General features: G+C 42.7%; 2 protein-coding genes across 2 annotated transcripts in view; one reads left to right on the top strand and one right to left on the bottom strand.

Annotated features, from left to right (window-relative positions):
• Positions 1 to 14,196, top strand: part of PREPL (prolyl endopeptidase like) — a 30,453-nt gene extending 16,257 nt beyond the window's left edge. Inside the window, exon 15 of the mRNA XM_085543062.1 lies at positions 14,097 to 14,196. Within this exon, the coding sequence (XP_085399188.1) occupies positions 14,097 to 14,180 (84 nt within the window). The 3' untranslated portion in view covers positions 14,181 to 14,196. The remainder of the gene's footprint in view (positions 1 to 14,096) is intronic.
• Positions 94 to 14,881, bottom strand: SLC3A1 (solute carrier family 3 member 1). Its single transcript, XM_015857425.3, has 10 exons — positions 10,800 to 14,881; positions 9,949 to 10,128; positions 9,540 to 9,694; positions 8,850 to 8,975; positions 7,377 to 7,496; positions 6,751 to 6,875; positions 5,859 to 6,057; positions 4,610 to 4,756; positions 1,589 to 1,705; positions 94 to 807 (listed from the first exon to the last, which is right to left on the bottom strand). Exons 1-10 carry the CDS (start codon positions 11,194 to 11,196, stop codon positions 367 to 369), a joined length of 2,007 nt encoding a protein of 668 aa, XP_015712911.2. The 5' UTR covers positions 11,197 to 14,881; the 3' UTR covers positions 94 to 366.
• Positions 14,882 to 15,903: the final 1,022 nt, after the last annotated feature.

Here is a 15,903-nt window from a genome sequence, read left to right as displayed (position 1 = left end):
TGCCCTTCCTAACTATGCACACACTACACACTGTATTAATCATATGGTGGGGCCAAACAGACTGCAAAAAAAATGGACTCTCAGGAACAGGAATTGAGAAGTAGCAGCACTCTTTTATCTGATAAAAGCACAGTAATCATAAAAATTAGGTGCATCCGGAAGATAATACAAACGAATGCCTATATTGTGATCACTATTTAAATGACAAAATTGTTTACTACCCAATACAGATACATGACAATTCTGTATTAATTTCATTTTTCAAGCTGTTTATTGTGTACAGAAAGCAAGCCTTAAAAGCCAAAAAGAATTAGCATTTCTCTGAACCAAGCATTTCCTAAGTTAACACGAAAGCTACTCTTGCATTTAGCAGTTCATGTAGAGCAAATTGAAGGCACTGGAATAACAAGCTTTTTCAGCCACAAAACAGTTTTCTCGAAAAGCTTCCATATTATGAACAGGCTTTTTTGTTTTATATTCAAGAACCAGACCTTCTCCTACTTCAGTTTTAACTGTTTTGGTATCGACAGCTTTACCGGTATTGCTAAAATTAGTACTTAGTCTTACCACAGCTTCAGATGGGAGGCTTGGAACTATAGCTTTCAGATCGACTGTTGATTCCTGTCCAAAATTGAGAACCATCATAAAGACACTGTCTAACCCATCCAGTTCCCTCACGTACACAAAAACATCACTGTCACTCCAGATGGAGCACATCCACCCCCGATGTATGGGCAGCTCATTGTTGCGAAGTAGAGTTAGTTCTCTGTACAGATTCAGGGTTGAGTTGGACTGGGTCATCTGAACCTGCAAGAGAGTCAGCATTGTACAAGATGGACCTCTCACACCCATGCCGTCTACCAAGAACACACCTCTTGGAATTCAGTTCTAATAATTAATTCTCTTCAAATTTGTCTGCTAATTCCATAGCAAAACTACCTTTTCTTGTGCACTTTCTCTGCAGTGGCACAGATTATCCAGCAGGACACAATTTCCTTGGCACAGGTACTACTGCCACCTTCCAGCTGTCCCTTACAGTGCTCAGCGTTTGTTCTACGGAAAACCACAGCCATTTAAAGCTTGATAGTGAACCTTTTTCAACAAGTCTGATCTACTGAAGTCACAGGACTTATTTATCTCCTGTTTGTTTGTTTGTATTTTGTCTTCAATATTGGTCAGCTGTAGATCAGCAAAATCTGCTCAGCTATTTAAAAAAAATGTATTTATATACATTACAAATAGTGTATGGAAAGTTATTATGAGGAAGATGCTTCACATACGCTAATATAAATCAAAAAGTACTGGATTTCAATTTGATGTTAAAATGATTCAAAGGATGTTAAGTCAAATTGCCACATCGACATTATTGTTGCAGTTTCTCTGCTTAAATGAATACAACTGAAGCAGACTCTTTGCTGATGTGAGGATTTCTTTTCCTAGCAAAATCAGTGAAGATTCAGTGTTTTTTTGTCTTCCTCCCCGGAGTTTGTTTTCATTAATTACACTGCTGGGCCCCATTAGAAGATAAAGAAAAATAGATACATTAGGATAATTTCAGACCATTGGTTTGTCACAGGCAAATACCTACTTCAGCATTGACACTCCTGTAGTCAGCATTAACAGGTACCCAGCTACTGTTGCCTTCAGTAAAACCAGCATTGTCTTTGCCATTCCACTGCATGGGGGATTTCTCTGGAAAGGTCGCCTAAAAAACATAAGCGGTGTTAGAGCCATTACTGAGTTGTGCGTTTTGATTAGCACGTTAAAAACTTGGTTCTTAAATAACTCTCAGCTTCCACACAATCACCCCTGAAGCATTATTTTCTCTGGTTGATGTTAAGAGTCAGCAAGGAGGATGTAATCCTGATGCAAATCTCAAGAGAAACAGAAGAAAAGAGCTGCTCTATGGTAATGGAAGAGAACAGACAGTCTAACAGATACAGCACTACTGGCTAAATGTGGAGTTCACAGCTGAGCAGTAGCCTCCCCTTGCAACAGATGGTTGGATGGAAGTTGACTAAAAGCAGCTAAAATATCCTGATATATAACTAGACATCACAAAAACTATGAGAAAATGAGTCCCAAGAGGACATAACAGTTAATAATGAGTAAATGCTGCCGAGCATCTGTTCTTCTCTAATCACCAAACTTTTCACCACAGATCTCTTCAAACTTATACTTGGAAGTGGTACAGCTGGGAGAGGATTACTCACGTGAGAAAGAAATTTCTCAAGTTCAACAACTACCAAATAGCAGCTCTTTGCTTACTGAGAGGTGCTGATGTAACAAGACTGAAGTTCTGATTTTGAGGGACTCAAAAATTCTGACAAAGCTTCCTCAGCGTTACTGAAGAGCTGGCCAAGAGATCTGACACTTACATTTAATGACATGAGAAGGCATAAAATATTTTGCACATACTTTGGGTGTTTGTTTCCTATGGAAATTGTTTTTCATATAAAGGACACTTCAATACAATCTGTCAGAATAGCAGCTTGACAAAAGAAATTGTCGCTTTGCTTCATGACATTATAAATAATGGTATAATAAATGGGTTTCTCCTTTTAGCACATCCTGAAAAGCAGGAAAAAAAGATTCCTAAGTTTTGAACACTTGTAAAGCTCCCTTTTATCTTTACCTTTTCATGATTCTTAAAGACTTTCATATTCTGGGACTGAAAACTGTTTCTTGAGCAAATCCTCTCTACCCAATTAATCAGGGGTTCTTCCTCTCTGGATTGAATGAAGGGTGGTTTTGCATTGTTACAAACCCATGAGCCACAGGATAGCAACTAAATGAAAGAACGCCCTGAGGAGACAAGGGCAAACCACTTTGCTGCAGAGCATCTTTGTGTCAGCCGTAATCAATGACAGTAAGATAATGCAGGACGTGTTTTTTGGTTTCTCAGAGACAAAGTGATTTCCTGTCAGAGACGTGTCTTCACAGCTCAATCAGACAAACCTAGGGACGATTCTGCTTCTCCAAGTGCATCTTTCCCTTTGGTACAAATCTGGCCAGTAATGCTCAGTAACATCACCAGAAGCTGCCTCATTCTCTATCAGAATCATAGAATGCCTTGGGTTGGAAAGGATCTCAAGGATCATCGAGTTCCAACCCTGCTTGCCCTCAAATTGTGAGGTAAAGTACTGGATCAGATTGTCCAGGGCTCCATCCAACCTGGCCTTAAACACCTCCAGGGATGGGGCATCTACAACCTCTCTGGGAAACCCATTCCAGCGCCTCACCATTCTTTTAGTTAAAAAACAATGCTTCCTTCTGACATCTAATCTAAACCTCACTTCTTTTAGTTTTAAATAATTCCCCCTTGCCCTCCGCTGTAAAAAGTTGATTTCCTTCACATTTATTAACTCTCTTTAAATACTGGAAGGCTGAGCCTTTCTTCCTTCCTTTCCTGTAAATGGGAGTGATGTTTCCCTTTTTCCAGTCATTGGGGACTTTTCCTGACAGCCACAACTTTTCAGATACTATGGAGAGTGTCTCAGCAACCACATCAGCCAGCTGCCCTGAGGCTCTGGGATACATACACGCCTTCCAGCCCCATGGATTTGTACACATTCAGTCCCATGGACACTATGATCGCTTACAACTCATCGTGCTGTAACAGAGACTTTCCACATTGAGAACTGCATCTGCATTAGGACCACGTTCTTGAGGTGCTCAAATATAGCCAGAAGAGGTAGATCTGGGCTCTTCCCTTTTGGGGAATATGACCTTTTCCCATCATGCAGGCACATCTCCAGCAAAGAGACTACAGTAGTCAGGTGCAATCATAGAAGAGACAAGAAATCATACACAACTGAAAGTCAGGCAGGTCAGCACAGTGCGAAAGGCACAGGAGCTTTGTTCTAATCCCCTGACCTTGAGTAAGTTCTGAACAAACTATAAGCAAACAAACATCCTGCCGTGCATTACTTGTAACTACGAGCTAATAAGTGACATGCATGTCCTGCAGGCTCGGCTACCCAGCTTTGGATCTGAAATCCAAAAACAAAAATAGGTGCTCACACACCTCTTTCTGGAGAGCCCCTCTTCTGATTTTGCGTACTTCAGAGAGGGCTGTGGCTTCAACAGGTGCCTCTTTACAGCAAGAACAAAGCAGACTCCAGGAGGCAGAAGCTTTAGCTCTGCTCCCATGAACTCTGAATTCCTTTAAAAATTAGCCAGGAAATAATGGACTTTGATAGAATGAATAAAGTACTGTGGGAGGAAGGAGACATGGACTCTGTTCTTCTTGCCTTAGGCACACCTATCAGAGCCACTGGCCTAGGCCTGACACTGGCAATTGCTACACCTTCTGCTGAAGCAAAGCAGAGCAAAGCAAGGCCACGACAGAGCAGGTTAGTCTGATCCAGCTGAGGGCAGAAAACAGGGAGCAGGACTGTAACCCGGCAGCTCAGGAAGCTGCTACAGTCTTGGTTCTGGTTTCAGGCCTGGCCATTTCTGCATCCCGTATAACAACTTTGCAATGAAGAACATAATACGACACCCAAAGACTGAGAAAGACTGGATTTGGTTGACGCTGCAATTTCAAATATTCCATTAATCAGAACTAAATAACAACAGGATCAGAATTTATATACTTGTGACTTACATTTTCTGATGCAACGTTCTCCATGCCTATTTCTTCACCATAGTAAGTTATGGGAGTCCCAGGGAGGGTTAACAGCAGCATGTTCATAACTTTGACGTACTTATTCCCAAACCGAGATGAAATCCGAGCAGTGTTTGGGCTTCCGACCTCAAGAAAACATCATTTCATTAAAAAGACATAAAATTCTATGCATATGTGAAACTGGTCTAAGACAAAAACCATATTGAGTGAAGTTTCATTCACAGGCACCAAAATAAAGGCAACACTTATTTAAATTCACATTATCTCCACCGGGCTAAGAGAGGATCCCAGCCTGTTCTTCCCTTGTCTAGTGACACACACCAAAATCACTGTCCAGTTAAGTAGCTCGGTATGTTTCATGTGTATCAGCCAAACACACACACATCCCAACTGCATGATTACATCAGTAATTATGTCCAAAGAGATAAATGACAAGAGACTGTCTCATACGAAGAAAAGGGCCTTACAGTGACCCCCAGTATTGACAGCCACTTTAATAAAGCAGTAGGTTACTTTTTTTCACTTTCACCTCAGGTCTACAAGGAAGATCTTGTTGTTTTGTTTCCTTTGATGCCAGTACACATTTTTGCCCAAAACATTTTAGAATGTAGGTGGTAGAAGTAAGAAAAGATGACAAATCAGCCTGGGACTTAGTTAACTCGCCCCAGCTACAGCTCCCTTGTATTTCTTCCCTTCTCACTGCCATGCAAAGGTGGTGCTCGTTTTGTGGAGACCCATACGGGGTTGTGAGAAGCTGGCAGCCCTGCAAGAGAGCCTCCCAAAGGTAAACATGCTGGAGCATGGGGCTGAAAGCAAAGAGATCTGTATGTAGGAAGTGATGAGGTGAAACAAGTGGCTGCAACTCCATATGCTCTGTATATGAGCTTGTTTTCTTTCCTAAAGCCAGAAATCCAGAAGCTTTTTCTAAATATTACCTCGGACATTTTGCCTCCTCTCACAGAGAGATGCCTTGAGGGTACAAAACTGCTTTCCTGAGGATGACATTTGATAACCAAACAGAAATGCTCCCACATTGTGATTGTGGAAATGATCAGAGGCTGTACTTTACTTTCAGTGCTTTGCCTATGGCTCATCTCTTCCCTATCCCAAACACAGTTCATAGCAAACACCTGCACAGCTAATCCCACTGAAATCAATGTGTGTGGATGTTCACCGTATCACCTTCATGAAAAGGCCTTTCCCAAAACAGCAAGTTCAGAACTCTTACCGCCCAATTTGGCCATTTCCCATCGGGCATGTTTTTTATCCACACGTTGACAGCTTCAAAAACACTGTTGCCAGATAGATTTTTCATGTTAATTAGGTGGAAATTGAATGGGAAGTCTGTTTCTTGGACGAAAGTTGTTCCGTAATACATCATTGTTGCTTCTATGTCTTCTTTTTCATCACTGTCAGAACCCATAAATCTACAAAGAAATAAACAGGGACTTCTTTTTTGTCTCATCCCTGGTTTGTTCAGAGCTGAAGGAAGCCAGGAACAGTATTCAGCATGCTTAGAAAATAATACAGGATGAGGAACCTCCTCCACAGTAATTATATCTGCCTCCCTCCTCCTCACCAAATAAAAATATACAGAGATATATGTGTAGTTAGTAAAGCAGATGAGGGGAGATCCTTGGAAAGCTGTTTCTTTGCATCATCTTTAAACTGTGGGAGTAACGGAGTGCTGGCACAGGCTGCTCAGATGGGCTTGTAGAGTTTCCATCCTCAAATACCTGGGAACGATCCTGAGCTGCCGGCTCTGGATTTCCTCCCTGTTTGACCAGGGGGCTGGAGCAGGTGCTTCCAGAGGTGCATGACAGCCTCAGCCAGGCTGTGATTGTGGCAATCTCTGATTACATATCCAATATGAACCCTATTGTTAGTACTGTACAATGGATCAGGCTCATGGGCTTTGATTAAAACAGTGCCACAATGAGCGATCACATATTCTGCCTACTTGTTAGTCCACAGATACGACAGAGCTACCAGGGCCAACTTACTGCAAGCTCCCTTTTCTGTGCACTCTGGGAAAGCACAGCCTACTTGCATATGAGGACCAAAACCTTACATGGCGACAAAAAGAGAGCAAGAAATTCCCTAGCTATGAAAATGATTACCGGTATCGGCCAGGTTCACTGCTGTATTGATCCATGGTTTGGCGGAAGCCACGGATGATATCATGCATACCAACTTGTGTGGCTGTGTAGTCGTGATAGAGCTCGGAATAGGCTGTAATGCTTTCCTTAAAGACAAAGCAGCATTATTAGCCCAATATTTTAGAATTCAAAACTCTCAAAATTCTTGCTGAGACAAAACCAATCCACCAACCCAAGCAGAGTTTTATGTTGAAATGAGTTTCCCATACCGGTGCTGCAGTGCAGAACCAAACTGTGCTTGGGGAACTGTCCTAAAGACCTGACACCCTCAGCACTAACCAGGGACAATACTGCTGTGGTAACAATGCTGTATTTGTACAGCTGATCAGTTCTGACTCAAGCTGCTTAAACAAAACTAGAAGCAAGTCTGTCTGCACAGAAATACAGTGGGTGCATGGACACTTCTCACCCACAGAGCTCCTGCTCAATCCTTGCATGCACTGCTTAAGCAACAAGTCCAGGAACCACCTTCCTTCCAAGGAACATGACTGACTCAGCATTTCTAAAGCCATGATTAAAACCCCAAAGGGTAGAAGCAGTTTCTTACCCCCATGGAAAATACAGGAGAAAAAAATAATATACATTACAGGGCTCTGAGACTTGTTCACTTGTGGCTCATCTCGTAGATGTGTGGCTTCTAGAAGAAATTTCACAGCAACAAAATTAAATCCATCAACTCCTTTGGCAAGCCAAAATTTGATAACATCCTAGGACAGAGGGAAGAGTTGAGAAATCCAAGTGAGCCCATCTCAAACTGATACACACTTAAAGAGAAAACCCATTAGTAGACATTAGGCTGAAGAACACTCGTCTTGCTGCACACAGATTTAACATATTGATCCAAACACAAGTGCAAGTTGTTCTGCACAGACCTCATGCCACCAATTTTCATTTTATACAATAGAGTTCTTAGAATATTTCTTCCCTTTTATTTGACAGATGGGAGTTTTCAGGTTTATTTCTTGATTTGCAGGGACACCAAAATTATTATCCAAGTTAACCGCTGTAGATCTATAATTTCGTTACCAAACGTAGAGGTTGGTCACTGTTAGTGAAACTATTTCTATTCCCGTAGTTATGACATTCTCACAGTTCTAATTGCTCTACTTTTCACAAACAGCTCTGAAGTTCAGTTACTCTTAAGGAGTTTGTGTAAGCGTTCCTTTAGAACAGAAACTGTTATCTCACCTCAATACAAAAAAACTTGTTTGTTGTTTCCGTACGTATGAGATACACTTGGCAGAACAGGCTGGACTCCACACTCAAGCTTACAGATTTCTGTTTGGCAAATATCAGGTACTGACTTTGTACTGAGAATGATTACTTTTATTTATGACAGAAAGCCACAGCCCCTGTTGCTAGAAGGTTTAACACTTCCCCACGCCCAGGAACTGAACCAAAAGCAATAGTGTTCTTCAGTGAAGCTAAAGCTTCCTCCTCACTCACACAGTCCTGGCATGAAACAGGATTCTGAATTAAATTACTAAAGTATTATTCCATAACATGCCAAAGCAATCGATTGTGTTCACAAGTATTTACCTAAAGTGGGTATTATCAGTATTATCAGTACCTAAAGTGGGTATTATTTATAAACTTACTAGTCTTCATTTAATTGCTTCTCAAAGGAAACGCTGAATCTATTTGCTACTTTAGCTTCAGTAGCAAAACTCACGAATTCTTCCTTATCTACAAGCAATGGGATTCCTTGCATTTCAGATCAGCATTGCCTCCCTGCCATGAACACGCAAACACCTCTGCTAAAACAAACTGTTACCCCCATAGGGCTGGCTAATAAACAGCTCCTTGTATCAACAGAGATTAAAGCTTCCCTCAGCTTGGGCATTCAGCTGCTCTGCAGCACCATATCAGTCCTTCCATCAGGCGTTGTCCTCCGTCACGGAACCATCATAAGACGAACCTTAAGTTTTGCTTACAAATATTTTAACCTTTGTCTGCACACTATTCTGTTTCAACCATTTAAATGTACTGTAATCTTCAAGTTAACTTTCTATTAAGCTGTAAATTTGTGCTATTGGTGCTGCAGCAGATCAGACACTTACATGGATTTCCTGTTGAACCGCAGGGTTGCGGAAATTTAAGTCCGGCTGTTCTTTCCCAAACTGATGAAAATAGCACTGTTTCCTCACATCGTCGTACTGCCAGCTGGAATTCCCATAGACACTCACCTGCTCATGTAAAGGGGAAGAAAAGCAATCAGAACTCTGCACTGAACATTTAGCTATGTGTATAATTTGTGATGCATTACAAGCATATAACAAGACACAAAATGCCTCATCAGTGCAACAAATTGGGTTGGTTTTAATGTTTTGTTTCTCATTTCCTACTCCTGTTAGCTGCTCCTCCTTTCAGTCACGCTTTTGCCACATGTATTTCATGTTCAATACTGTTTCATTCTTCTAAGCAGACTTTTGCTGCCAATTACAATACAATGGAAAACATAGTTTTCCAAGACCATTTTCTTTTAGAATTAGGACCTCAGCTGCTCCTCACACACTTTGCCCTGCAGACTTTGACCATCTTCACAGCCCTCCCTTGGATGTTCTCTGATAGCTTTATGTCTTCCTTACATTGCAGCACCCAACCCCTGCTCCCAGTGCTGGAGGCCATGGCCCCACATCCACAGGACAGTTGTGTTCCAGGTGCTGTTGTTACCCGGCAACCCACAATCCAGCAAGTGAATTACGGGTGATTTACAGGTGATTTACAAGCCCATCCCTGCCCACACTCACCCAGTTGTTGGGAGCAGTGATGGCTGCCCCTGCCTGCTGGCAGTCCTGCCAGATGTAGTAATCCGTGTACTTCCCAGTGCGATTGCGACTAAGCTGAAACCATTGGTGTTTGTCACTGGTGTGGTTTGGTATGAAATCCATTATTACCTTCAACCCTAAAACACACACATACTTTAAATCAAGCCTTTTGTGATAAGGATCACATCTTACAGGCACAAGGGGAACCATTTGGGCAAGGATTTGGCTTAAGGCACATGTGTCACAAACCAAAGACACAACCGCAGGAAGGAAGTCTATGTTCCCCCTTAATCTTATAATTCTCTTTCTGCTTTCTCCAGAAAGCTACAAGGCACAACTCTACCACAACAGCAAACATCTTTGTAATAGGGCTGTTTTGATCAGAGCTTACCTCGATCGTGTATGGATGCAAGAAGATCCTCAAAATCACGCATTGATCCAAACATGGGATCAATATCATAGAAGTCTTCAGCTCCATAGCCAGAATCTTTTAAAGGGGACTTGTAGAAAGATGTGATCCAGATGGTTTTTATATTTAAGTGTGTGATGTGGTCCAGCTTTTCTTGGATTCCTATTAAAAGAAAAAGGGCAACATCTGATTACAACAGACAAACGTGTTTGGTCACATTAAGTTTGATGTGGGCTTTCAAAGACAGAACACAGATCTCTTTGCTATGTAACCACTCCCAGTTTTCACCTATCTCAGATAGCGGGGCAACCCTGCCATTTCTTCACGAGCAACATGAGGCCACAGAATGGAAACCATTCAAAGCCACCACTACAGGGAAAAAGGAAAATAATAATCATTTAAAAGACTGACAGAAGACAACTTCTATTCTGCAGAATAATACTCGCCATTTCATGCAACACATTTAACATTCACTTCTGAAAACAAACACCTGTATTTTTATTAAAATACAGCACCATCGTTACTTTCTGGTTTCAAAGTCAATGGACCCTCTGACCACCCAAAGGAAGTACAGTCACAATGCAAAGACCTCAGGTTTGTCGTCTGTTAGGAAAAGTCTCCTACAATTTGCTACAGCTGCTGCTTTTTGTCTAGAAATTTTTCGTATGCTATTGGGCTCAGACATCCCGTTTAGAAGCACAGCTAACCAATACCTGATCAGTATCAGGTACATGATCTTAGTAAGATCTCAGAAACACCCAGATCACAAAGAAAACAAGAAGAAACACTTTGCTTCACCCCCACTTTGTCAGCTGCCCCGCTTTGTTACATACCTTTCAGATCACCATTCCCATCCATGTTGCTGTCCCTAAAAGAACGAGGGTAGACCTGGTAAATAGGACCATCTTGCCACCAATCGAGGCACTTTGGGGACAAAGCAATGATGGCAATCGTGGCAGACACGAGCAGGACAGCAGCAGCGATGATGAGCCAGAAGAGAATCTCCCTGGTGACCCTGTACCGGGCTTGGCTGGAGAACTTCAGCAGGACCTCCTTCGGCATTCCTGCATAGGGCTGCAATGCTTGCTCTGCCACGGCTGCTGGGCTCACATCAACGGCACACGTTTTTGGTATTTCATCTTGGCTGCTGGTGTCGGTCTCCCTGTCATCAAAAGCCTCATTTTGAACAAACCCGTTGTTCTCCACACCTCCCTTCTCACTCAGCTCCATCGGTAAGCTCTTCGCCTCCTTGTCGACTGTTTCACTTCTTGCCTCTCCTCCTAGGGACACTCAGTACAGGGAGCCAGCATACCTTTGTTCAGTGGAATGAAAAGCAGCGCAATTAGCATCTGGCTTTATAAACAATCTTGACCAACTGGTCAAAGTTCACAGGAGACAGAAAGGGCAAAGTGCTCCGGCTCTTCTGCATAACAGGCATCTTCAGTGAGATAACGCTGCAAGAAAGCAGTTTCCCACAGTGGCAGGCCTGTTCCTGGGACTAACTGCAAAGCTACATTTACTGCTGCTCTCTTCAACATCATAAATTTCTCTTCCACAATGTGCAACTTTGTAAACTGATCCTGGTCTCTCTTCCTGAACGCAATCTCAGCATTAATGAATAATGCAAAGACTGACAGAGAACAAGGCGTGGGCAGCTCCAACAGCACAAATTCAATAGGAAGTAAAAATCCAAAGCTTGATGTGCTTGGTTTCTCACAGCCCAGGGTGAGCACCTCAGCAGCAACAGCACCCATAAGGCACACACTTCAACAAGCAGCACCTTACAAGTTGCTGCACCCAAGAGCTCTGCCAGGCCAGGCATGACCAGCTCTGCACAGGCACAAGTAGCTCCCTCGTACACTACAACGTAGCCACATAACTGAGAATCTCTGAATCACTAAGGTTGGTAAAGGCATCTAAAATCTCCCATCATCAATACTTCCCCACCAAATCACGTCCCCTACTATCACACCTACAGGTATCTTGAACACCTCCAGGGACAGTGGCTCCACCCTCTCCCTGGGCAGCCGGTGCCAGTCCTGACCACTCTTTTAGAGAAGTTTTTCCTCATATCTGATCTCAACCTCCCCTGGAGCAACTTGAGGACATTCCCTCTCGACCTCTTGCCTTACCACACACGGAGCTGCTGGCTGAATCATGTTCACATAGTGTTGCCTTGGACACCATTTCATTTTCAATTTACCAGCATCTAATGCTAATCAAAGGAACTCAACCCTTGCTGCTTGTTCCCACCTTGTTTTGCCCCTGCCTTGTGCCAGGTAAGCTATCAGGTGGCTGAGGAACAAACCGCAGTGCAGAATGGATTTAGCACAATGCAAAAACCTTTTTGCTCATTAAAGAGCTCTATTCCTAAGCTGCTCAGTCACCACAGGATTGCATGGGTGCTCCTCCCAGCTCAGTGCAGTGGGACAGGGATGGCAATGGACACGGCCCAGCACTTGGCCAAGCAGTTTCTCAGTCAACTCACACATGTGATGTCTCACATTCATTTCAGCATGTTTCTGTCCACCCCTGTAGAACAAATCCTCTTGTTTCCATTCTGTGGAGCAAAAAGCCAGACATATGGCAGTTAAGTCTCAAATCAACAGATCTGTGTGCATGCTTCAACAACCAAACGAAGAAAATCAGGTTCTCTTAATGGCTTACCTGAAGATGAAGATCAGATATCCTCAGTTCACCGAAGCGGTGCACTACCACCCAAAGCATGGCTGAAATTCAAAGTTTCTCAGCCCTCTCTCCCTCAAAGCCAGTAAAAAATGCAATGTTGATAATTGCCTGCACAATCTAAAGATACAGGGTGGCTACCTTCAGCATGCACACTTCTCACAGCTGATAAAGGCCAACTTACCAAGTTGGAAGTAGTTGGAAGCCATCGCTGCATTCTGACTTGCAGTTTTTCTTCCCTTAATTCAAATGTTTTCCAGGTGCACAACTGCAAATGTCCATTCACTCCACAAACAGCTCATAAACTCCTTCTTCAAAATAGCATCTGTTGTCCTAATGCAATTCCTAAATCATACTAAACGTTTCCTAATACCTTAAGTAGGACAGATTGTGTCTTAATTGCCAAGTGTGTCCTGAAAACAGGAGGATTACTCTGCTGGAGCAGATGAAACCATGCACAAGCTGTATGCTGTCTATGGATGGAACCTGTGTGGACTACTTCAACCTCCCCAAGGCTGCTGGGCACATAAAAAACACACCAGGGAGAGTATTTTAAGATTCATGGAGAAGATAAACTGTGCTGGAAACGAGTAGGTGCCTTGGGGAACATCTCGGCTCTCTCCATAGCTTTGTTCTTGCAGCCAACCAGTTGGCATAGGCAGCTGTACTGCTTCTTAGCACAACAACTGCTATCTATTAGTCATGTATAAAACCACACGGGTGTTTAGATGCCTATTTTTTCCCCCCTCTTCATTTTCATGAGTTGCTCATCATAAAACTATCTGATAAAGGGAAAGTGTCAACTTCATCTTGATAAAGGGAAAGTGTCAAATTCATCTTGAGAGAGAGATCACCAGCTATTTTCATTAAGGTTTAACTTCTTAAAACATGCTTTATGTGTCCTGCATTATACTTCTGGCTCGCCCTCAAGCAGTTCTGAAAGCAGTTCCTCTCTGAGCGATTTCAGAGTTAAGCAGAAGCAAACAGCCTATGCAACTATGCTCACAGAACCCAATGGAAAGCATTAAAGAGTACAGAAAACACTTCATACTCTGTTTACCTCAGCGTTAGATAGGGAAACAAAACCAACCCGCATGTGGGCAGTAATAGCTGCTATCTCCACACAGATTGCCATGGTTATTTCTATAAGATGGAGGGGTTAATTTCCACAAGTATTTCTTATATGTAATTATCTTGATGCATGGGCTGACTGAGGAGTCTGCAGTTTGATGCTGTACAAATGCCAAGTAGCTTGCTGGTTACTCAATACCATACATATTGATCGTATAAAGAGGTGATTAAGCACCCTAATGCGCTAAGTGTAGGAAGATATTTATTTTTAAAGAGTTCTCTTGCTTAATGCTTTTTCATTAAACATTTTGTCACCTCTAAAACTGGTCTGACATAATGCACTTTGCTTCTAAATATAGCCTTATTATTTACAGAACGCAGCCCAGCCTCACACCCATGCAAAAAGGCAAACACTACAGCCCACAACGTTTCCTCAGCGGCTCCCACAAGACCAATGAATCATCTGACCTTTAAAGCCGGCTCACATCCGGCATTAGGAATATCTTCCCTTGACAAAGAGAGCAGACATTAGGAATGAGACGCTCCCCACAAACCAATCTCTGATGCAGCATCCTGCACCCAGGGTTTCCCTGGCCACACGTGAGCCTTCTGCCATCACTGTGCAGTCAGCAGCCCTGGAGAGCAGCACAAGCTAATTGCACAGGACATCATGCCGTGGCTTGGTGGTCTGTCTTCTTTCTTTCTTTTTCTTCTTTCTTTCTTTTTTTTTTTTTTTTTTTAATGCTCTTAGTCTACTAATGGACTACGTGATTAAAGGTTAATGGCATTAGAATTGTTGTAATTACCTTCAGCCTGGCTCACACGATGTTGTTGAAGGAGCTTTATGGGAGGGAGGCACCTGACCCCTGTCCTATGGGTGATCAGCATGGCTGCCTTCTCCCACTACTTCTAATAAGAACTATTACCCTCAAATCCTGGCTCATGGCACTGCAGCATGCACAGCCAACTCCTTTTGCACACACACCCCCTCCAAGGGTCAAGCTCTTGTCACACACTCATAGAAATCTTATTTTAAGGTGAACTTGTTTGATGCCTCTCCAGTTGGCAACTCACCCACTTCTACATTCTTCACAACCTACACTGCCACCACATTTCCCTGCCACATCTGTTCTAATGGATGTCAACTTCCAAGTTCCTGTTCACCCCATAGTGCTGGCCCTGAGCAACCTCAGCTGTCCTCACATAACACGGGCCGTGCTGCTTCTTACAGCACTGCCACTACCCCACATGAAAGTGATGTGATAGAACAGAAAGCTTCAACTCTAAGAGGGTTGATTTAGGCTGGATATAAGGACAAAGTCTTTCACAGTCTTTGGCACAGGAACAGGTTGCCCAGAGATGTGATTGATGCCCTGTCCCTGGAGACTTCAAGGCTGAATCAGGTCCTGGGCAACCCGATCCAACTGCAGGTGACCCTGATCACTGCAGGGGAGTTGGACTAGATGACCTTTAAAAGTCATCAAACTCCAGAGATTCTATGATTAGAAGTTTTATTTACTAGAGATGCTGAATTTCCACAAATCCTTCCTTCAGTCCCTTTGGTCAATATCTCATCTGATGTACTTTTCATTTCTTTTTAGTGTTAATGTGCAATGTTGTCCAGTTCACGGAGCAGCACTTGAAATATGGTATCTATCCCTAAGAATTGCTGCAATTACTCACACACTTGGATACATATTTTTCTCCCACAAAAAGTTGAGCAGGAAATTCAGTAAGCCTCATCTCTTCAGCAGCGGTATGGTAAGTGCTGAATGTTTTTAAGGTAAGGATGAGTAGATGAATCTAAAGTGTATTTCTCCAGCCTAAAATTTGTTACACAGCATTACGAGTAAGGTGCTCATGACCAGGAGACTGAAAATCTGTGGTACACACCACATTTCTCACCCAATTCACACACTGCTTGCACTAGCAAAAAATTTCCTACCACCGCATCTTGCAAAGTAAAAGCAGATTTAGGAGCACTAGGAAAAGTATTTTGTTTTTATTTCATTATTGTTTTCGCATTCCCTGCCCCCTGAACTGGACCAATATAACCTCAAATGCACTGGAAAAATTTGCTTTCAATGCCCAGGCCAAAATCTTTACTGCACCATTAAATTTAGATGTGTTTATGAACTGAAGATGATGACTGGATAGGGGACAAAAATAAAGTCTCAGAGA

Source organism: Coturnix japonica, chromosome 3 (genome assembly GCF_054131305.1).
Source record: "Coturnix japonica strain WE chromosome 3, WE-NBRP24, whole genome shotgun sequence".
NCBI classification, from domain to species: domain Eukaryota; kingdom Metazoa; phylum Chordata; class Aves; order Galliformes; family Phasianidae; genus Coturnix; species Coturnix japonica.
This window is presented reverse-complemented; position numbering and strand designations above follow the sequence as displayed.

Coding starts and splice junctions, on each gene's coding strand:
- SLC3A1 (XM_015857425.3), bottom strand. CDS start 11,196: ATGGAGCTGAGTGAGAAGGGAGGTGTGGAGAACAACGGGTTTGTTCAA. Junction 9,695..9,948: donor TGCATCCATACACGATCGAG/GTAAGCTCTGAT, acceptor TGTGTGTTTTAG/GGTTGAAGGTAATAATGGAT. Junction 6,876..7,376: donor TGAACAAGTCTCAGAGCCCT/GTAATGTATATT, acceptor TTTGTCTTTAAG/GAAAGCATTACAGCCTATTC.